This window comes from Xiphophorus hellerii, chromosome 1 (assembly GCF_003331165.1).
Source record: "Xiphophorus hellerii strain 12219 chromosome 1, Xiphophorus_hellerii-4.1, whole genome shotgun sequence".
Lineage (NCBI taxonomy): Eukaryota > Metazoa > Chordata > Actinopteri > Cyprinodontiformes > Poeciliidae > Xiphophorus > Xiphophorus hellerii.
The window spans coordinates 12,606,778-12,630,679 of record NC_045672.1 but is presented as its reverse complement, the minus strand read 5'-3'; the positions used below and the strand labels follow the sequence as shown (position 1 = coordinate 12,630,679).

General features: G+C 37.7%; 1 protein-coding gene across 1 annotated transcript in view; it reads left to right on the top strand.

Annotated features, from left to right (window-relative positions):
• Positions 1 to 11,420, top strand: part of chl1a (cell adhesion molecule L1-like a) — a 40,576-nt gene extending 29,156 nt beyond the window's left edge. Inside the window, 3 exon segments of the mRNA XM_032572212.1 lie at positions 4,459 to 4,593; positions 6,279 to 6,348; positions 10,566 to 11,420. Coding sequence (XP_032428103.1) covers positions 4,459 to 4,593; positions 6,279 to 6,348; positions 10,566 to 10,773 — 413 coding nt within the window. The 3' untranslated portion in view covers positions 10,774 to 11,420.
• The last annotated feature ends 12,482 nt before the right edge of the window (positions 11,421 to 23,902 follow it).

The window sequence follows — 23,902 nt, the reverse complement described above, 5'->3', positions numbered from 1 at the left end:
ACTGATAAATAAAGCAGTGCAGAGTCTTCCAGCCATTACCTTGCAGAGCGAGCGGAAGGATAAGGAGAAAAAGAGAGCATGAGAAAATGTTAGTAAGCTGTAAACAAAAACAAGGGAGAGAAAAAAAGTATTTTATATTTTTGTAAATATGTGTAGATGAGATGCCTTCCTGCATTAGTGGATGTCCAGCCTGAGAGCCACTGCATGCATTGTTTGTAAATGTGGTTGAGCAGAGGCTTGATGGGAAGATGAAATACTTCTGTTTGAAAGAGTTGTCCTCAGGGTATGTTAGTCACAATGCAGAGGAGAGATTTATGGATGCCAGTAGGATGGGGCTAGGGCTCCCTGAATCCAGGCACATAAATGGGAGGAACATGTGACACAGTTACAAAATGAATGCATATGAATGAGGGATCCTCTTTTTAAAATTGTGTCTGTGTTCTTTAAGTGAGAGGAGCTCCTGGATGGGCATTTCTGGCCTTATCTGAAAAAAATAATCTGGATATAAAAATCTTTCTTTACAAGCAGAGGTCTTCCTTTGCAAATCTTATGATACAAAAAGGTAATGTCACAAATATTAGATGAAAGTATAGAAACATTTGCAAACACCTAGGAAACAAACAAAAAAAAAGCAGAAAAAAACTGAGAGAGAATTTCTAACAGCCGGCGTGGAACAAAGAGAAAAATCTCATGAGATAAGAAAGCAAGAGAAATTCAGCAGTCTGCAAAATAATAAAAAAAAAAACAGAAGACAGAAAGCACAGAGAAGCATATGCCTGGAAAGTCACAGGAAAAATAACCCGCTTCTCAACAGATAAAATAACTTGCTTCCTGGTGGAGCATTTAAACACAGCAGTTTTCACAAATAAAAAATATAGGACGTTAAATCTAAAAGTTAAAATGTAACTGCATTAGTTAAGGCCTGATTTCCCCTTCACATTAATCAGCACATGATTCATGCGTCGGTGTGAAAAACAGCAGTGTGTTTTATTAAAATGGCAGATCAGATTGAGGAAATATTTACGCTTGACAGTCCAATTCATAAGACAAGTGACATAAAAAATGTCAATTAAAAATATTAACAGGAAAGATGCAGATGTGCCAATTCTTTTTCCTGACCAATATCTGTGATATAAAATATCTGTGGCTTGAATGGCATCCTGGATGAGCCCTTGCTTCTGTAAGGGGATATTTTTTTCTCTGTTCGCACTTCTCATCCGCAAGGAAACAGAGTTTATGGTGAGAAAAGCATTTTTAAAAGCTTTGTGTATGATGTAGACTGGATAACCAGAGATTGCTTTGTAAGATGATACTTACACTTTTGCCTCCTGAGCTAAAAACCTACATCGTTTTGCCAGTTTTATAAATCTTTTTCACATTTGTATGGTTTTGTCTCAACTGTTCTTGTTATATTTGAATATTTCTTTTGAATTTTGATGCAGTTTTTAACAATGTTATTACCACCTACAGTAGTTGTTTTAACACAGCTATTAAAGTGTTTTCTTTGCCCCTATGCCCAAATGAAAGAAATGAGTATTATTTTCAAAACATCCTGGAGAGTTCAACAGGAATAAAAGGTGACTCTGCTGCTAAGAAACCAAAACAAAACTCTTGTTTCAAATTGAATAAACTGCAAGCCATATCTTAAAGATTCAGTATTTGTGATTGTTTCACTCTAAATATTTAAAATTTGTAACCAGAGGGTTAAATGTGACTGAAAGTACCATTTCATTTATTTCATCAAATCATAAGCTGTGAATGAGACAAACTTTAGTGTCATCAGGCACCTGCTGTGTACTTTACGATTTTCGTACAATGTGTACACCACAGAAGGGCTCCCGTTTAAATGGTTCAACATGCAAGTTATTGCCGAAATTATTAATTTGCCTGGAAAATCAAAGTTTAAAATAAACTTTTAGTATATGTTATTAAAATGTTTTCTTCGACTGGAAACGATGATAAATTGTGACTGGTCCAGTGTCTGAAGCCTTTGAACTGCCTGTCTCATCACCAAACATGAAGCAGATCTTATGCTTAAGCAAAAATACCAGGGGAAACATGCTGACCAGCAATTGTAAGAACGGTTCAACTGCTTTAAGATATTTAAATATTTTAATGTCTTTTGAGTGATTCCAGGCTCATTTTTGTTCAGAAACAAACTTCTCGATCAAAGAAAAAATATTTTTAATAGCTCTTGGGCTAAACTATTTTTAATAATTAGCATAACCATTTTATTTTGATTTGAGTTCCTATTGTCTATTCATTTCTTCTTTAAGTCTGTCTTCCCACAAGTCACTAAAACACAGATTGCTCCTGCTGGTGCTTGTAAGAATGCTTTGTTCCTACAGCTGTGTCAGACTGTGTGGCTGAGCCAGCCTGCTCTGAAAACCTTGAAGCCAGCTTTCTGCTTTATTCTGCTGTATTTCATTTTTTTCCCCTTAAGATTCTTCCGTTGCTCCAGCTGTGGTTCCTGTTCTGAACAGTATGTACCACCGCCTGCAGCTGATGTAGCTAGTCCACATAGACATATGCTGGTATAGAGATAGACCAGGATGTAGGCGTGCTGTTCTTGTAGTGTAGAGCCGGTCATAGCCTGAGCAACAGCTTGTCCTTTAAGGCTGTACTAATAAAATCTCAGAGATGAACTCCTGTTTCCAACTGTCAGGAAAAAAGCAACAAAACGGTTAGGGACCATCAGCAATAGTTGTGACATAATATAAGAGATCATGATTTCCTGATCAGACTCTGCTGTAGTTGCTGCCTAAAAGCTTGACTTAACACAGGTGTCCCACTTGTTCTAACAACTCTGACTTCATACAGCTTCTAGTGCTCCCTTGTTGAGTGTGCTGCCTTGCAGTATTGCAGTAGAAATTTGAGGCTTCATTTTCATTGCAGTGATCTGTTGTGAACAATTTTACTCGTTTTCTGATAGTCAGAAAACTTGCGATCTCCCACCGATGTTCATATGATTGCATTTTTGATAGACACAGAGTAATTTCAACCTGATCTCATATCTGTCCTTGGTGAGCTGTGTCAGGAAATGCAGGGTGAAGACCAGATGCGATGCACTCTTCTGATCTGTAAATCTGCTCTTCATGAGTGCAAATCCATCTTTTCTCAATTACGTTTGAGGGCTAGACTTAGCTTTTGAACTGTCTTCTTGAAGGGTTTCTGCGAGATGCGCTGGTTTCAAGCTATGGGGGATCCTGTTTTTCTCCACTAATCCTCTTTTCCTGCCATCTCTCTCCTTTTCTCTGCGCCTGTCTCGTTTCCATTCCTCCTCCTGTTTCTTTGCTTTATCAGTTTCGGCACTGTTCAACATAAGCTCTTATGTGAGTGACACCTTTGCCAAAATCAGCTGGTCTGCTCGAGAAAAGCAGGGCGACTCGCAGCTTTATTTGGCTTATGTGAATAACTCTAAGCTACTTTTCCTGTCCCAGCCTTTGGTAAACATTGATAGGAGGCTTATGGCATATCATATGTAGGTATACTTAGCAACTAAATATATGTATATGTTTTGAATTTACTCCTTTCCATAGCTATTTCCAAATGTGTCTAGATATATTTAAACTAAGGCGGAGTCATTGTTGACAAAGACTTCCACCCAGGACGGCATTAAAAAAACAAGTGACAAAGGAGAGGGGAGGAATACAAAGAATCATTATTAGCCTCTTTCACAAAACATTTTAAATCGAGACTCAGCTGCAAATCAAAGGAGTACATGTTTATTTCTCAGCATGTATATATTACACAAAATACTTTCTACAAGTTAAAACAGAAAGATATTTGACTACTAGAGACACAAATAATGAGGTGACCACCTCCTTCCTGAATTAGATAGTATTAACTATCTAATTCAGGAAGGAAATAGATATCTAATTCAAGTCAATGCCTCACATGCCTCAGTTTTTTTAGAAATGAAGATATCTGACATTTAGTATATTTTATTCCTAGTGGTCACCATTTCTCTAGTTGCATTTCACTCCACATTTCCTGTGGTTTCGTGATCGCTGCTTCATATATGAAAGCTCACATGTCCATAGGGTATCGGTGGATTGGTGGGAGATTCATAAATAATCACAGGCAGATTAAAGAGGAGTATTTTGCAGCTGTATGAACTGTTTAGTTACAAAAAAAGTTGTTGTCAGTAGATCAGATGCTTTCTGCACTTAAATGGCAAACTGACTCTGCGGCTCATTGACTCCAGTGAATGTAATGCGGTGGTTGATTTTGTTCAGGCATACGTGTTTGTTTTGCCTTTTTGCTGCTTAATATTCTATCAGAAGTGACAGCGTAATATAAGGAAGGGAATGTGAGTTTAATGCAGTGTGAAAGTATCCTCGCAAACCCAAGTGAGCCACGCTTATGCTTAAAGATAAAGTTGTTTGAGAATTATTCAGACAAATCAGTGTGATCGAAAGATTGTTGATCTTTGTATCTCTTTGTTCTTTTTGCTAGCAGAAAAAGTCGGAACGGAAGCCAGCACTTCAACTCTGCGCTGGTTCATCGGGACTCTGTGTGCGGTGGCATTACTCACGCTTCTGGCAGTGATCGTGTGCTTTGTGATGAAAACCAAGGGTGGCAAATATGCAGGTATGCAACTGATCAAGGTCAGTTACCCTTGATCAGAAAAGGATCCCCTCATCATTTTGCTCAGGAAAGTAAATCAAAAATTCTGCAGTCTGCTTTAGGGAGTTGTTCAGTTCTTCTCCAGCCCTGTTTGGAAATGCTTGCTATTCAGTGCCCTGGAAAAGTATTAACACGCTATTGAAGGTGTTTTTTTAAATTTATTTATTTATTTTATTTTACCTTTTGTCACTTTACTACCACAAACTTCCAAAATTATGAAATAGAAAAAAATATATATTAAATTGTTTTCAAAATACTTTACAAAAACATTTCAAAGGTATGGCATTGGTATTCATTTCCTTCTATTTGTTCCTAGTGCAACCAGTTGCCTTAAGAAGTGAGCTAATCAGTCTGTTTGTAATTTAATCTCAATATGTTCTGTAAAGTGATGAAGAAGTTTAAAGCAGGAAATAAATAATAACCTTACTCTAGTTCAGCGTATGTGGCAAGAGTTAGAAAAAATTACACTTTTCTGATTTTATTATTAAAACATTTAAAACACATGCCATTTTCCTCCACTCAACAATTATCGAGTAGTAGTAAATAACACAAAAATATAAAGATGTTTGTAGTTGTTAGGTGATAAAATTTTTAAAAATCAAGAGATTTTAATGCATTTACAAGACACTGTTAGTGTGTCACCCTTTGACCCAGCAGTTCCAAGCCCAGGATCATCTACATCAGGGGTGTCAAACTCCAGTCCTCAAGGGCCGGTGTCCTGCAGTTTTTATAAGTGCCACAGGTACAAAACACTGGAATGAAATGGCTTAATTACCTCCTCCTTATGTAGATCAGTTCTCCAGAGCCTTAATGACCTAATTATTCCATTCAGGTGTGGTGCAGCAGAGGCACAACTAAAAGTTGCAGGACACCGGCCCTTGAGGACTGGAGTTTGACACCTGTGATCTACATGCATCTGCCGTAATTTACTTGTAAATTGAACACTGGAAGTTTGCACGATCCTTGTTAGTTCTGCTTGACAAAAATGATTGCATTTTTTGTCCAGCATGGGAAGTGAGAATGAGCAGTCTTTGTTCCCCTACTCCCTAACCCTCACCTATGCAATCTTCTGTGGCTCTTTCCTTGTACCCTTTTTCCTGCTCTGTATCAAAGCCAGTTTCCATCTCACAGCGTTTTGTCCCTGTAAACTGTCTCTTTCACATTCCAACCTTCGTTCCCTACTTCTTCCCCACTACCGCCACTATGCTTCTTTGCCTGAAGTAGTGTTTGACAAGAAGCACTGAATATTTCATCAGCTTCGTTGGTTTGCCCCTTTGTCCATCTAGCTCTTTTCACAAAAATCCCTTCTTTTATCTGCCTCAAAAGCAACTGTTATTTTCAGAGGGTCTTTACCCAAGGGGCAGACAACACGTGGTGCACACATGCTAAAGAGATGCTCTACATGTTGACTTGATGTAATGTGGACACGTGTCAATAGATCTTTGAACAGTTACAAACATGTCTGGTCTGACTCCAAGTGTAACCCAAGTACTACATTTATTTTGTTTCTCTTAGCAAAATGTTAAAAATGCACAATGTTCTGCATACATTTTAGAGTATCTGTTATGTGTGTAGCACTGATTATGAACATCATTCACTTCAATTCTAAAAGTGAAACAGCAACTGTCTGTTTTCCTTCCCTCTTTCAGTAAAAGAGAAGGAAGATCTCTTTCCTGATGCGGAGTCACAGGCAATGAATGACGACGCCTATGAATACAGGTGAGCTTCATGAAGTTAATTAATCTCATTGACATTGCTTTATGTTCTGGCAACAGTTGGCAGCTTTAAATAACCTCAAATGTGAATATGATAAAGAAGTACTCACAAATTACAGATATGCTCTTTTCCCCTTCCCGTCCTAAAAGCAAACCTCGCACTCATGACGTTTACCAGGATCAACCTGAAAGCCAGTGCACGCATCATTTAATGGGCTAGGTAATCACAAAGTGTGCTTAAGAGTAGTGGATAACCCTCAGCTTAAGCTTTGTTCCCTTTTAGCTGGAATTATGTGTTTTTACTCAGTAGTTAGATTTGGGTTGTGTGCGTGTTCATGCTTTTCAGACCTTGTGACCCGTGTAATGCTTGTAGGCTATTTTAATGTTAGTAGGCGTGTGTGTGTGTGTGTGTGTGCGTGTATTTGGCATTTCTTCGAGGTTATTAGTTACAGCATATATATGGAAACACTGACTTTTCTTTTTCTTTTTTCCCCTCATAACATGAACAATTTCAATCAAACAGGCAAACACACAGCAAAATTAATCAGACATAAAACAAAAGCACCATTTCATTGTCATCCTGTTCAGTGTAAGTTAGTTTTTCCAATTAGTTAATTCTTAAAAGCTCCTTGTACCGGTGACTCAATGTGGGGGCATATTTTACATTTTTAAATGAGCTTACAGATGTGCAGCTGTCCTTAAACAATTAGTCAAATTGTTTCGGCTGCTGGTATATGAAAAATGTATGTCTTTTGACAGAAACTGATTTTTTTAAATAGATGAAGCTCATTTAATACACATTTTATTTTTTTAGCAGTTGAAAAGACTACTGCGATAATTCAAACATTGCAAACCAGATCTGTTTGATCAGAAGGTATAAAAAAAGATAATAACTACACATTTCTATTAGAGAATATGAAAACTGCCTTTATTTATTTATTTATTATTCATACTATTTCAATATAGTTTTTGCACAAGATGGTATTAACTTAAAATTACAGAATAGTTTGAGTAAAGATGCAGTCAAGCTCAAAGGCATTCATACCACTAATATGTATAGATGTGAAATTTTTATTTTACCTAAATGTTTGCTTCTGAAATAGGAAATGCATTTCTCAAAAGATGACAAAACAATGTTAAAGAAGTGTCTGTCTGTCTGAGTTCAGTACCTGCATAAGGAGAAAATATTTAAAAATAAATCTTTTTAAATATTTAGTCTGATACTAACTCGATACCTGGCTAACTGACACTGAGTTAGTTCAGTTTGACCACCCAGAGCAATAATTGTCTCACTTCCAGAAAAAAACACAGTTGGTCAAAACTGTTAGTACTCTTTGTGTATCACATTTAATCCACCGTCATGTGACAAGAATTATTGATTAAGGGGTAAAATCTGCCTATTTGTTATTCTGCTGATGAGTTTTGTCTCTCAGTTAGAAGCAACACATTCTCAATTTTGTGGACTGCAAATGTGTTTCTAATAAAAGCAAGTTTGCTTCAACTCTCAGAACCCCCTGAGTGCAAATTAGCATGTGCACCTGCAAATACTGATTGGAACCAGAGCAAATTAATACCAGGAACTTATGGAGAATCATCTGAAATGAGTCAGACTTCTTAATCACTTTTCCACTGTGCTCAAAACCCATATGTTAGGAGACGCTAATATGATTTTGACTGATGTTTTTTTTTTTTTCTTTTTAGCTCACACTTTTGCTGTTCACAATAACATTCATGAGAAGTTGTTCAGAATTAGATGAGAACAAATATGACTAAATTTACCTGATTCAAAATCAATAAAATACCTAGTGCCTTACTAATATTGAAATAAGATAACACTTTCATACTGTAAATAAACTTGCATTAATAAGCTATTTTAAATGTGAAAACAATAATAATAATCTCGAAATGTGATATTGCACGAAAACGAGCCTCTACACTCTCAACACACAAAACCATTTTGTTGAACAGCATTTGTTCGTGACTGTGTGCGGATGTTTGCAACTTTTTCTAACTAAAATTTTCTAACTGTTTGGAATGCTCCTCATGGTTGGTTTCATGAGGCTGTTTGCAGTCCCGTCCCCCCAGAGTGCCCTTAGCTTTTCTGTGATGTTGTTTGGCTGCCTTCAGAGCTAGTTTCAGGGCTCTCGTATGCCCTTTGAATCTCTGAAGGCAATAGACCACCCACTGGTATCCCATGTGTCTGGGGGAGCTGACAAGTGGTAATTATGCTTCTGATGCTTTCTCTTTTGAGACCGCCATCTATGCCTTTTGTCCCTCCGTCCTCTGCGAGAACAGCAGGTGTCACGGTTGTGCCAGGTTATTCGACTCATATCATTTGTTTGTTTTTTTTACCCTCACCTTTGAATAAATATTTTTCTACTTAATGTGCAATTAGGTGGAGGAAAAAAAGTAGCACATGTGCGGAAATGTTTTTCTTGATGCTTTCTATGTACAACTTTAATCAAAAATATTTAAACGCAAGGCAAAGAAAATGCATCTGAAAGTCTCCATGAATCCAAATCGGGTCGATATTTATCACAGGCAAGACATAAAGGATTACTTTATGTCTGGCGATGTTAATCTGGTGCCTCCCTTTTTGCTGTTTGTGAAACAACTTTTGCGCTGAAACAGGAGCAGGATACACCAAATAGAGGCTCTGAGTAAGCTGGGGCTCAACTGCTCTCAGCCCCATTTTATCGCAGTATTCAAAGTCACTGTGGGCGGGCGGCTGCGGCAGGGGCATTTCTTCGCTCTTAGATAACAGCCACTTATCTTCAGCGCTCTGGAGACGTCAGAGAAAGAAGGTTCGATAAGGAAAAGCCTGGGAAAAAGAAGGTTGTAATGTGGACCTTATGTGGCTTGCATCATAAACGGCTCCGCAAAGTGACCGAGATAAGATTGGTTATTAAAAGTCACTGTGAAGGAGACTCAAAGTATAATCTTTGTCTTCGGCTCGGCTCTTGTGCTTGAATCCCCGCTCGCAATTTTGTGCTTCTCTTCGACTCAGGTGTCAACCACAATATGCTTCAGTAAGCACTATCATGTATGAAACACCGAAGATTTTGTGAGCGTCAGGGCTTTGTGTTGTGAATACAAAATCAAAGTGGAAGAGAGGTGTTACTAAAATTGATAGTTTAGGCAAAGAAGGAAGAATGTCAGTGGTTTGAGGTGACCCTGTGTTTTAAAGACAAACACCTGCGAGTCGGCCACTCGCCCTGCGTTAAATTGGCATCTAATCTCCTCGGTTCGCGCACGAGCCCCCGGGAATACCAGGAATGACAGGCTGTTTGTCTGGGATTGCATACGCACCACTTCTTCTCCCCCCCACCTCTTCTGCCTTCCACTAACTCAGTCGTCTTCTCCTCCACCACAGACACAAACCTTCCACTTGGCATCTTTTTCACTGCAGTCTGGCAGTTTCCATCGCTGACTCTAAAGAGATTTGAAATTGCCTTTGGTCTTGGAGCTTTGGCAATTAGCAATTAGTGAAGTGATTGTAGAGAGCTCTCCCTGCCCCCCTGCGTGCTTTCCTTCCTGCTGTGCGTCTTCCTCCGCCTTCGGCATGTAGTTATATACTGTATTTTGTTGTTCGTTAGTGGGCTGGTGTGACTTCGCATTCGGTGCTGCTAATGCAAAATGTTTTCTTGGGTTTCTCCATCTAGTTTCCATATTTAATGAAACCCCTGGTAGAGATGTGTGAAAAGGCTTAACATAAGTTTGCTGTGGCATAATCTCACTGAATCATTTTCATATTCAACCTTTAATTTGAGTACATTTATTCAGCGCTTTAAAAGTTTTTGACCAAAATCGTCATTGATACACAGATTGACAGCCACTGCTGACAATACTTTGTTAGCTTTTTCTTTTCTTTTTTTCCTTTTGTTGGTGTTGTTAGTTATGTCACTTATTATACAGGATTCTTTACAATTTTTTTCCCACTGTGCAATTTAAATTTAAATGCATTTAAATTAAAATGCATTAATTTAAATGCATTTAAATTGAGATTTACACTATTGTCATAAAACATTAATTTATTCTAAGAACTTTTGTTCTTCAAATTTTTAGCAAAGGTGCCAATAAATAAGAACAATGCCTAAGATTATGTCAAAAACAGGAGATTTTTTTTTTTTTTTTTTTGTCATTATATGCTTGATTTGAGATGTTCTGGCTTTTTCAATGCGACACTGACCCCGACCCGCCTTCTTTTGTTACCGATGACAGTGGCAGCGACGAAAAACGACTGAAGAAACCTATCTTGGGTTCCACAGACGACACGGTTGAGGACAGAATCAGCAGAGATAGTTTGGCCGATTACTCCGATGGAGACGGAGAATTCAGCGAGGATGGCTCATTTATCGGAGAATATGCCGGAGCCAGGTACCGGGATTCCATCAGTGAGCCCAGCGGACCCAGCACTGCCACGGCGTAAAGCCAGGATCCACCATCAAACAGTTTCTGTCAGTTCCTGTGACAAAAACATTTTCATTTCTGCTTGTACTACTTTAAACCTAGTCTGATTGACAAAACATGGTAGAATAAATTATACTCAGGTATTAACTGTTTTACTGTTGGGAGAGTTTTTGTCCATGTTTTGTTTTAAATAAAGTGGATATTTCTGGTGTAAACATAGGTGGGATGTCGCATATGATTATGTACATATTGTAAAAGGAAAAAATGAGCTATATTATATTATAGTCGTTTAATTTTGACATTGACAATATTGCTTTTATACCAACCGGCCTATATTAAACTTTTTTTTTTTTTTTTTTTTACAACTTTATAATGTCTTGGAAAAAGAAGGGTCATAAAAGGTTTTCAGTAAAGCAAAAAATAAATAAATAAAAATGTTAACATTTTTGTATTTTTATACAGAATGTGTTTTTGTATTGCCACAAATGCTCCTCTTTCCCTTCCTTTTCATCCGTTTTCTTTGTCCTTCCTGAATATTTGAAATTAGATCATTAATATGCACGATGTGCAATTTTCTACAGTCCAAATATTGCATTTTTAACAAACGGGACACAAAAATATGAAGAAAATGTGAACTCAAAAATAAAGTTATTTCTACAAGCCAAAGCATATTTTTTCAATTTCATTATATCAGCTTGTGAATAAAAGGATGTGCATAGATATACCAGCCACTTTACTGAGTACACATTTCTTGCTGCGGGTTGTACCTAATCTGTCTTCAAGATGAACTTAATTCGTATTTGCTTATATTCAACAAAGTTTCAGAAATGTTCCTCAAAACTTTGGGGATCATACTGACTGATAAAATTGTTTTATAAATCTCTTATTGTCCAGGTTTGGTAAAATTGAGCTTACTTTAGTCTGTGTAGCTTTCTACTGCCATTGACCACCTGCTTTGAAATTCCACTTGACCATTCACACAATGTATTCTGAATAGCTTAGCTGGTTGCAATAAGTGGCTATTTGAGCAACTTCTTTATGCTCAGATAACTTTTTTGGTTCGATTAGGCAGGCATACAGGAGCTATTTCTGTCAAAACAACGGCCTCTCACTGAAAAGTCATGGTTGCGCATAAAAATTTTAATACTCAGACCGGTCTGTCTGGAACTAACAGCCCAACTGCCTTCAAAGTCAGTTAAATGCCATTTCCTCCAGATTTTGATCCACACTTTATTTTGTTTAGTTGCACTGTCCCAAAACTGACTGAATTCAAGTGCGATCAAATGAAATGTTAAGGAACTTGTCAAAGTTAAATGATGAACAAGACTTTGACTTTTTTTTTACCTTACCAACTGTGATTTTGCAGCACTTTTTCAGAATCCTACTTAGAATCCTTCTGGATGGGAAGGATTCTGTTTTTCTGACTTTATTGTGCAGAGTGTGGCAGGATGAATCAGATACTGTGTTTTATCTCTTCGCTATTTAATGGATTTCTTTTCAAATTGCCTCTTGTTCACATATACAAAGCGCTCAGGTTCATGTTCAAAGCTCTTTTCACATATTGCGAACAAAAATATCCTTCTCTACCAACCTGTGTCAAACAAATAAAGTAAGATTATGGACAAAAAAAAAATTGCTCTTACACAATATAATGATCCAGTTACAAATTTTGTCTCACATCTCTGCTTTATATGGAAGTAAAGTTTGATGTTACGGTGTGGCGTATTATTCAAACCACATTGAGGCCATTCGTGAGACTGAATTAAACACAAAAAAGGAAATCAGTGAAAAGACACCTAGTGGGTTCCAGCTGCAATACTTCAGGTGAGAGGCTCATTTATGTGTACGCCTGGATTCACCAGATAACTCTTTTAATTTCAAGGACTATTTAGAAGTACAAGACTGCTTTTAAGTAAATCACATCAAATTATTTTGATATTTCAGAAAGAGGCTACTTGGCTTTTAGAAGCACATGCCAGACATACTTATAAAGCAAACTGCATTTACAGTGCCCTCCAGGTTTATCAGCGCCCCTAGAAATGATGTTTGAGAAGCCTCAGAATAATTTCATTCGTTCTTCATTTTGAGTACATTTATTCAGAGAGGCAAAAATCACACATTAGGGCAAATGAGATCAAAATTGAACTTTTTGGCCAACATGCAAAATTAAATGTGTGAGGAAAAAACTAAGAGCGTACTATCACACTGAACAAACGCCCACTGTGAAACTCAGTGGTGGCACCATCATGCTTAAGGAAGCCTTTTCTTCAGCGGCGAGGGGAATATGTCCAGACTCTATGGTACGATGGGCAGAGCTGATCGAAGATTATGGTTGTAGCACGATAAAATAGATAAAAGTTCAAAGAGCAGAAAGCAATGTATTTAAATACTGGACATCAGCCTTGCAATCCCTAATTAATACGGACGGATAAGAACAAAAAGGGAAAACTCTTTAGTTCAAACCTAAAAGAACAAGGTTAGTTATGTAGAGAAGTTTTTTACTCTGCAAACTACAGTCAGGCTGTCTTTTTAATTTTGTCATGCCAGATCCTATGCATGGCTCCAATTATTTAAAACCCAAATGAACATGTTCTTCTTTCCTTTGCTAAGAGAAGGAAAGGTTTGTGTGATGCCTGCCTGCCAGTCCATCTTGGATGAGTGAAGTTGGTGTGGAAGAAGTTGCCTGGCCTGACTGGTAGAAGACCTGTAGGGTCAATTAGACTACAAACTACAGCTACTTGTGAAAGAATGGCCACAAAATCTTATCAACACACTCAAAGACCTTGTAGGCATCCTGTCCAAATGAATTAAAGCTGTTGTAGCTTCAGGGTTTGCCTACATAATATTTATTACAGTGGACTAAACATGGTATGTCACTCCAGTACATATGTGTGTGTACGGCAGACGAGTGAGTTTATGTATTTTGTTGCTGCACATCTTGGTAGTATTCTCTTTTATCACCAACAATATATTCATTCAGAAGGGAGCAGTATGTAATGTTTTTCTGTTTAGTAATCTTTAGAACAAATACAATGGTTTTTCAGATTTACACCAGAGGTTAAAATAAAAAACTGACAATTGTTTCCACTTGTGCCTAAAATATTTACATCTCTCTTACGACACTATTTTTAGTATGATACAATTATTTTTATATTCATAGCTGTATCAGTAACAGCAAAAATAACTCATCAAAATGCAGAACACACCTATTCACACTTACGTTTTAAAACGCTTGTTGTGCAGTATATGATTAAAAAAAACGAAACATATATTTGTAGAACAAAACAATGCATTAATTCTTTTGGCCATAAATGCGGCTAAACTCTCACTGGCTTTACAAACAGACGCACAACTAGAATGATAGATTTAGCTCCTTAGGTTCTAGCTATTTGTTGTCTGAATGAAGCTTTGCAGCTTTTCTTTCCCCTGAATCTTTTTTATATCCTAAAAACACCTCAAAGCCTCCTTTAGTTTCCTTTAAAACAGCTGTTTAGCTCACCCATCACCTGATTGACATTCTTGTTATAAGTCAACATGGTACAGAGTCGTTGAAAGCTCAGTCGGGCCTTGAGGCAACATAAAGGTCATTTAAAGAGATGATCCCTGTATTGTCAGGGATTATGCCCTCATCCGGTTTAAAGTTGCTTTCTCTGCACAATGTTAAATCCTCTAAGCAACCTGATTAATTCCCCTCTGGCCCTCCCCATACTCCCCTTCTATTTCTCTCAATTACATCTATTTTGAGGACATGTAAAGTTGACTATTTTGGAGGTCAGCTTTCAGAACAATCATCAGGCCATTAGCCGTATCCAGCAGAACGGCCCTGCTTGCTGCATTTCTTCTGCTCATGTCATCATGTCAGATGGCGCAACAAAAACACAGCTTAAATCTGAGCACAATCAATCCCTTCCATTCGATGTGATTGGAGCTGATATTTAGGCCAAGTGCCCTGGAAATTGCCTGGTGGGAGGAAATCGATAACATGCCCGCACACGCTGGGAGCTCGCGTCAGCTCTGGATAAATTTTTAAAGGAACTGAGGCTACGAGGGCAGGACGCTGTGTAGACACACCAGGGGAGGTCTGGGGTTTTCTCAGGGTGCCACACACTGCGTTTACACCCCAGAGAGGTGGATGGTAACAACTTTGGCCATGAAGACCTCATCAATATTAAACATCGTTGGGTTCACAGAGAGGGGAATTGTGACAAGCTGTGTCTGGAGGTATGCTCTTCGGGAAATCCCTCTCCTCCTTCGCCGTTTCAAAGTCTTGCTTTTAAGCAGCATTTTGCTGACAAACCCGAGATAAGCAAACGTTGTCTTATTTAGCTTTTTAAATATTTCAGCATTTGATCAGTCTGCAAATGTCTGGCTGGTAAAAAGGGGTGAGGAGCAGGTGAAAAAGGGAGGGCTGAGAATTCAACTGTGCTTAAGCAAGTTTTAAGTTAAAATATGTTTCAGCAGCTGTAAAAAGCAACTTAAGATCCAAGTAGCTACTTTCCTTAAAATCCATGTTATGCTGTAGAAATGAATATGACAAGAACACTGCATTTATCTTATTCTCTGGGGCAATTTGGTTTAGAATAAATTGGCGGTGAGTTATACCTATGTTGTTATTGTTGCAAAACACCAGGATATATTTTCAGAAAAGTATTTCCAGGTGTTAAATATGTCCAAACCTGTCAAAAAGAATGTGCTTTTGATGCCAAAAGTAGTTGCAAAAGATTTAAATACTCCCACAAAAATATCCTTCACCAAGCAAATAGCATCTCTTATGGAGGAATTTAAAGGTGGCTAAACTTCATGGAATATATAAATAAAGAAATGATACACGAGGACTCAGATTCCTTCTGCTCATAGCCAAAAATGGAAAGAGATTTAATGCACATCTGCGGAAACCCAAAACATCACATTTGCATCGTTACAGAAATCCAAAATCTCTTGACTTCTGCTTCTGACATCAGTTTTTTTATGGAGTCTCAGCTCTACTGTTGTGTATTGGGAAGCTTCGACTAATGGCGTTACTGCCCTTCATTTGCATAGCAATTCTGGCTCCATTTTACACTGGGTGTGTATTTGGAAGTTCAGAGGAATTAGGGGTTGACCTCCTGGAATCAAATCTGCTCCATCAGAAGAACAATTAGCCAGATCTTTCTTGCACAAGAGCTTAAAAATAACATCTTTCCTCTGTTTAGTGATTGTTATTCCCCATCTCTGCAAATCTGTATTCCTTCCTGACTTTTAGGTCAAACTGACCCAGTCCATTTGACACAGTACATTTCTTTTAGATAAAAACATACCTTAATGTGAATCAGCCAAACAATCTCATTTAACATAATTATATTCCTCTATAGGAATAGCCCATGCTTATTTATTCGTATTTTCCTAGATTAAGGAAGAACAAATCTCTGTGCAATGTCAAACACTAGAAATAGAAAGGAAAACAAAAACAAAAAAAGTCCAAATCACGAGACAATTCCAAAAATACAGGGACAGGAGGAGAACCAATCTGGTTAATTTGTCTCCCACTTGAAGTGGGAGCATCTGGGTGAAGAGATCAGGGAACAGAGACAGAGGAAAAACTCACAAAATAAATCAAAGAACAGAAACACACAGATACCAGAAACCAGAGAACGGCACACAAACAAAACATAACTCAATTCAAACACAGGCTCAACACAAAGCTAACAGTAGGGAGGGGATGTCAGAAACAGGGGGGGAAAGAAGACAGGAAGTAGAGATAAAACACACCAGGAAGGACCAGACAAATAAAAAAAATAGACAGGAAACTACAGCTGAAAGACAAAATGGAAGAAACTTAATTACATGACATGATAAAGTCTAACATAATGCGACACCGATTTGTTGAACTGGATCTGATAACCTAGCAGACAAAAACAAACAAACTCTAACCAAATATATTGTACGACGTGTTTATCCTTAAAGGTTTTGGCCTGTCTGTTGTCTACATTGTGCGTGAACAATATTTACAGACAATATTTGTATGGAGTATATGTTACCTAAATCACCTCAAGGTAGAAATGTTATAAGATTCGTCCTAAGAGATTTTGTTTCAATAGATTTAAGAAGTGTGTCTTCAGGTGGGATCTTCACATTATCTGCTAATTGAAATATTGATAAAAAACACTTTTTTTCACTGTCTCTGTTTCTGGTGGGAGAGAAAACAAAACTTTCTTTCACTGGCAGGATGTTGTGCTTTAAAAATGGAGATAATTGTACCGTTTTGCAGTCCCTTCCTCAAAACAAACCCTTTCCCTGAAACTGTCGCAAATACATATTCTGATTAAAATTTCCCAACACATGTTGATTCCATCTTTAAAATAAAAAATAAAAAGCAAAATGAAACATTTCTCCAGTAAAAGCTGTCCTCACCTCTGGAAAAAAGAAAAATATCCCATTTAGTTTGTGTTCGTTTCCCGTTTCTGCTCATTTTCTTTTCATCTCGACATGGTGCAACACTCCCCCTCTGCTGAAATTTAATTTGTCTCACCAGAGTTCAAATAGAATAGAATGATTCTGCATACAGAGAATCCTTTTAGAGGGCTATTATTTCCCCCAGTAAACTGTTTTAGATGCAAGCCCAGACACTCTCAAATGCCAGCCAGAGACTGAGTGAATGTTTGTGTGCATGTGTGCTGCTTTTTGTGTGTGTGTGTGCGTGTGTGTGTGTGTGTGTGTGCGTGAGCAGGAGGAAGCAGGGACATTCAGCTGTGACAGAAACTAATGAGACGTGCATCTGTAATATGATTACCAAGTCAGCATGGCTGTGCCACTGAACAGAGGTTTCCTTTGGCAGAGATATCTGCACAAGACTGCATGCTCTGCCCGTAGGTGAGTGGACAGCAGGTGCAGATAAAGAAGAATTGCGGGTTGCTTTGGTTAAGCTAATGATAATACTTAGAGCAACCTTAAAGAGCTTGGTAAATGATGATATGAGACTATTCGGGGTGTGCATTTCATTAAAGAGTGCCTCTTTTGTGTTATTTTAAGGTCAACACGTTCTGGGTTTGATCCAACCAAAGATTTAATCTAGACTACTGCTGCAGAATAAGATAAGGGACTTGTAAGTGCTGCGTGGGTGGAAAATTATTCTCACCTTCGTTACTTAGCTCAGAGCTGTCAAAGCAACATCCTGACACAATCCGTACACAAGTGTTTGATCAAACTCGTCAGCGCGCGGCAAATGGCACACCTAACTTGCACAGTTAAAGCAGAAACTGTTTAAATACGCCACCTGCACACTGGCAGAACGTTAGACTTTTTCTTTTTGCTGATTGAGTTGATCAGGATTGTTTTGCTTTTTCTTTGCTCTACAAACATGGTTTTTTTTTATGTATACATTTCACTATACGGTGCTCACTCGAAATTAGATTTTATAAGTATCTGTGGGGGAAAAAAAATTTGTATTCGGGCCAGAATTATTTGATTAGTCCATATTTTGTGGCATTTATGTTTGTCTGGGTCTAAGGTAATCCTAATGCCAAAACCATATTTTAAAAGTGCTCTATTTAATTCCAAACTATTTAATTCCAAACAGAATAAAGGTTTGAGACACTTTTTTTTAAAATCTGTGTTTAGTGTAGAATTATTTTCACCCAAATATGATCAATTGCTATCACGAATTATTGGAAACTGTAAAACAACTCTTCATTTAGGCACCATTAGCAATCCTCAAAACAAATACCAACTTAAGCACCATCAGCAGGGAACTGTAGTGGCATTCTAATGGGATTTACAAAGTGTTTGCATCTCATCTGTCATCATGTCACAATTATTTTATTCCCCCCCCCAAGTATCCAAAATGCTGTAAGCAATTTTAATAGGGTGGAGGAATGTTTAGTGCTTTTGTAAATATGTTTTGTTGACCTGCCAGATAAGATTCTGTGAACACGTTTCTCTTCACAACAGTCTCAACCAGATACGACAGGCTTAAAAAGGTTTCCTTCATATCTGGGACAAAGTCTTAGTGGTTAACACTTGGAAGTTTATTTATTGTGCACTTAATCTAAGATAATCCTGTTGGCAACAAATTGCTCTTTTCTTCACACATATAAGATTTTTTAAATTCAAACCAGGGAGGGAAAAACAGAAAATGCCCTTCATCTTAGTGGCATATTTTGCAGTGCTTACATTAATTACTAGTGCAAATAGAAATCTCACTGTTTTTATTGTTGCTTATTTATTTGAAAAGACATTATACTGGGTAGTTAATCATGTCACTAACATAAAAAAAGTAGCAGTGAAATTGTTTTCATGGTCAACTGATAGGACAGGTCAGAGTTTTTAAAGGGTTGGAAGTTTGATTGAGAGTGGATAATTAACCTAACATGCAGGGGATTTAAACCAGTAACTTTTTGCAGGAAGCCAGCATTGCTAATTATTGCCACTCCCAACACACACACACGCACACCAACACACACACACACACCCGTGCAGGGGTGCGCACACACACGCACACATGCACACCATGCAGTCCAGGTAGAAACATATTCTGATATTTGTTTCCTTTTAAAGTTAAAATAATAGGTAGCAGCATAGGACAAGCTGAGCGGACTGAACTAGTGCACTTCCTGTGCTTCACATGCTAATTAAAAACACTTTTTCTCTTTACTGGTGTTTGTTAATTAGCAAGTGATGAGCAGTTCTGTATATCAAAGAGAAAAGAAAGACACTCTTAACATCAGTTCCTATTTTTCTAAAGTAATTCTTTTTTTTTTTTTTCTTTGAGTGTGTTCCTGCGGTGTGTCTGCTGTGAAACATCGTTCCTGAATTATTCATGCAACCTTCATTAAAACACCTCAATTTGCATAACACACAGGGCCGCATAGGAAACATTAGTGCTTTTGATCCTGGTGTACATGTCAAATAATTTAACACAGATATGGACCACTGAGGAGCTGTGGAACATAGAAAGCTCGAAATTTCTTTAAAAAGATTATAAACCTTAGTCAGCTTTGGTTTAAAACTGTGAAATTTACATGCAACGTGGTAAGTGGGTCAATTTCATTCCCTTTGGTGCCACAAACTGATAAAGTATGATGAAGGATTTGTGATTTGTGAAGACATTACAAGACGTTTTATGTGATGGAAAGTAACTAGGTTTTGCTCGGCTACTCAGATGCATCTTAATTGTCGCTGTTGCAAACCAATTTAATCACTCCCACACGGCTCAGAATCCTTTATATTTTATTCACTTTGGCGGCCTCAATAAGGCTGATGAGGCCGCATTAAAGGGTAAAAGTAGCAAATATTGCAGTCTGAATGCTGTTTTTCCAAGAGAAAAGATGAAAATAATATGTGCATAATAGGAAAGGAACCAATATAAGCAGCTAATGGACATGTGTGAATATGTTGGAGCTGCAGCACATCTACAGCTGAGAGGAAGCAGTTCAATTAGCTCTGAAGGCTAATCGAAGCAGCTCTCTACAAAGATGCCCCGCCTCCCCAGGCCCAGTGCAGGTGGTGGGAGACAGACGGACTCCTGCTAAAATAACAACACTTTTGGACGATGTCTTCCACCTCAAGCATAAAACTGTCGCTGACCTGGAGAGTTCTTTCTGTGACAGACCGCTGCATCCCAAACACACAAAGGAGCGTTAACGTAGATGCATCGTCCCAATATCAGTTAGATTTTAAAACTGTCGCTGGTCAAAACAAAAAAAGGAAAAAGCTTCAGTATCTGCTACCATTTGTACATTTGTCCTCTGTTCTTACTCATTTTTAAACATGAGAAAAAATTTATTGCACATCTGTTTTTCTGCACTGATATACTATATCGTAAATAGTCTGTTTTTACACATCTACTTTATGTATGATCTTGAAAAACTAATACGACTCAGTTGCACTTCCTTTGGATTGTGAGTTTGATATTCCTAGTTCCAATAACTATTATTATTATTATTATTATTATTATTATTCATTTTGTTTTCACACTTTAAGAACTTCATATGTAAACCTATAACCTATAATCTCATGCTGCCATTAGACCTGCATTTCCCTGCTTAAAGGCTGTTTCTTATTGGAATGCTGTTCGTAAAGTTACACATTCATTTTTCAAAGTCATATTTTTACCATGTTATTCATACATCTACAAACGTGCGAATGCAGGTGTTTTAATGATGGTGAGGAAAGAGACAAAAAAAAATCTAAAGAAGTATAGATTCTGAAACCCTGATCTAAACATAAAAGTGCCATAAAGAATTTGGATGCAGTCAAATTATGAATATCCATGCATCATCTATACCCTTCACACAATAACACAAAACCACTGCACACACATAAAAGGACCCAGTGATATATTCATTGCTCACTACCCCTTATGCTGACAGGATGAAACTGGACTCCTTGTCAAACTTTACCTCCAATGTTGGCTTTGATGTCTCTACTTTCCATGATGGAACATTAGGTACATTTAGTTTGACTTGTCTGAGCTCATAATACCCAAGTTCATATAACTTTTCACACTCCAGTGACTACAAGCTCCCCGAAGGAGCTGAGTCCTCTGAATCTTTGAGCCTAAATCACCTCATCTCATTTGCCTACATTACACTCTATCACAAGATCTTCCACACAGGTTTAAGAAACCTGAATTGTCCTCTATTTTATTCAGAGACATGCCGTCAGCCACAATGCAGGTACCTTCCCTCAATTAACAGTCAGGCATCCCCCTGCTGGAATCCATCAAGTTCTGCCTACCTCGTTTGTCTGCTCTTCACTCCTTGTCTTAATTCCATATTTTCTGCCCGAGAGAAATCTCTTCTGACACGCGTGATTACAAGAAAGCCTTTCAATGTCCTTTCCCATCATACTTACTCAGCTGTGATGGAGCCTAATTTAGCTCAATGGAAGATGGAGTGTGAAATTTGTTATAATCTATGTGTCTTTTCCCCTGGTGTGTAGTGGGATATTTGCTTGAGAACACTACTTTTTTGGGGTTTTTTTATTTTCAGTCAGTCAGTCAGATGGTCAATGACTCAGTTATTGTGTTTGGGGAAAGATGGCAAATCAGTGGCACCAAGCTGAGAAACGTCTCACTCCAATTAAAGGAGGTGGTTTAATCATAAATTTCTGATGATTCCTTGATAGAGGCAGCATGTTTTAACCATTAAACGAAGCAGCACTTACTTGACATTAATGAGGGTACACTTACACATCAGTGTGGTGTTGCACACATTCTACACCGCTTACACTTCTGTAATGCTGTTTTTGTTCTCTGCAATTTGCTTGTGACTGCTGCTGCATGTAACAGGACATATAATGAACCACTCTTATATTAAAAAGTAACTAAAGAAGTAGCAAGGTATTGCTATATATATATATATATATATATATATACATGTATATATACATATACATGTATATATATATATATATATATATATATAGTATGCTATGAGATATATATGGTTTTATTGTAAAGGGTCCTCTCAGGGAGCTTCTTCATTGGTTTTTCTTTGTGATTTTTCTTCACAGGGAGTAGTTTATAACTCCTTAAAAACGCAAACAGCAGTAACCACAAAGCCCAACTGCTGCGAAGCATCTTATTAATTGTAATAAATTACCAGCTTTCTTACATAAGTAGAATCTGGAGGATTGTGGATTGGCCTTTTCCCCAGTCTGCTGAAGACAGTAATGAAGCAGATGAGTGAAGATGGTAAATCTCAATGTCAACCGCGCCTTCTCCTTTCCCCACCCCAACACAGCAGGTAGCTCAGCTGTAGTTTTTGGAAAGCATCCACGGTGCACAGAAAATAACACAGGCAAACCATAAAACAACATAAATGTGTATCTTGTGACGTCGTGCTTCCATCTGCTTCATAAGGTGGGGGGAAGTCGTTTACACTTTCACACATTTCGATAGCTCTCCACTCAATGTCTCACTTTTAATAAGTTGGTACGATCACGTTAAAAAATTAAAAGCAAAAATGGATTTAGATTATTAAGTGGGACTGAATCCCGTTGTAGTTAGGGCAAAGCTTCTAAAGAAGAGGTGGTAAAATGCATATTTTATGAACTGGCGCAGCACTTTAAGAGCATCTTTGCACTTTAATAAAAGCAATTCAAAAAGCACTTTTATTTTAAGCGTGGATTAGCACATCAATAATAACCATGTTCACACAAGTCGTCTTAATTCTTTATCAAATCTTTATTGGCAATTTTAATAATTAGCATGTAGCCTTGTGTTCAAGGCTCAACATTACTGCTCCATATTAAGCTTACTGGCAGTTGTCTGTGTGGAGGGAAAAGTATTGCAAATTGCAAACAAGGTCCGCAGGTTTAAATGAATGAGCAAAGTTCAGGTGTGTAGTTATTTTTAACACCATAATATGGAAGAAAAAAAAAAAAAAGTGAAGTTATATGTTGTGATTTTTTTCCTTGTCTTTTCCTCTCCTGCGTATTTAAGCAAATGCTTCCCCAAAAACTGATGTGCATTAACACAGGATTCTTTTGAGTTTTTGGTGTTTCATATTGATTTATTGTGTATAATTTGTCAAAAATGCAGGAGAAAAATGGTTTTGTTCTTTCAAAGCCGTTAATAGTAATATATTCTGCTTCGGTATCTCTCTCATTGAAATTCAACAACAAATGGTGGGCTTCATTACAATGCAGTTACCTCAAAGCATGTCGTAGAACTAGTATTTTGTGCGCATATGTTCATAAGAGGACCTCACATTTATTGAGAACTTTAACAGAGCAACGCTATTTTTTTTAAAGAGAGAAGTGTGCAGAGAATTTTGTTCATTTAACTGCTCTTTATAGGACTGGGTAATTATGAGAAAACTTTGGATATTTCGCAAAGAAGAGCTGCAGCATTTCCTTCGAAAGTGTGCACTGAGTGTATGCTGAGTGTCTCAGGGTGTTTGTGAACAGGAGAGAAGTAGTTCAGCTTTTATTAGGTGCTATATTGTTCATGTAGGCTTTCGTGTCTCCGCTCACTTTAACGTTGACTCACTCTCCTCCCACTTCACTTTCTGCATAAGAATATGAACGGATCGCTCAAACTCCAACCCTTAAAACTGTTGGGTTACACATTTTTACACAGTTTTATTTGGTTTTGGTTTATATTGTGGCTTGATTTTTTTCTCTTGCTTTTTTGTTGTTTATGGAGCAAAAGATCCACCGAAGAAGCT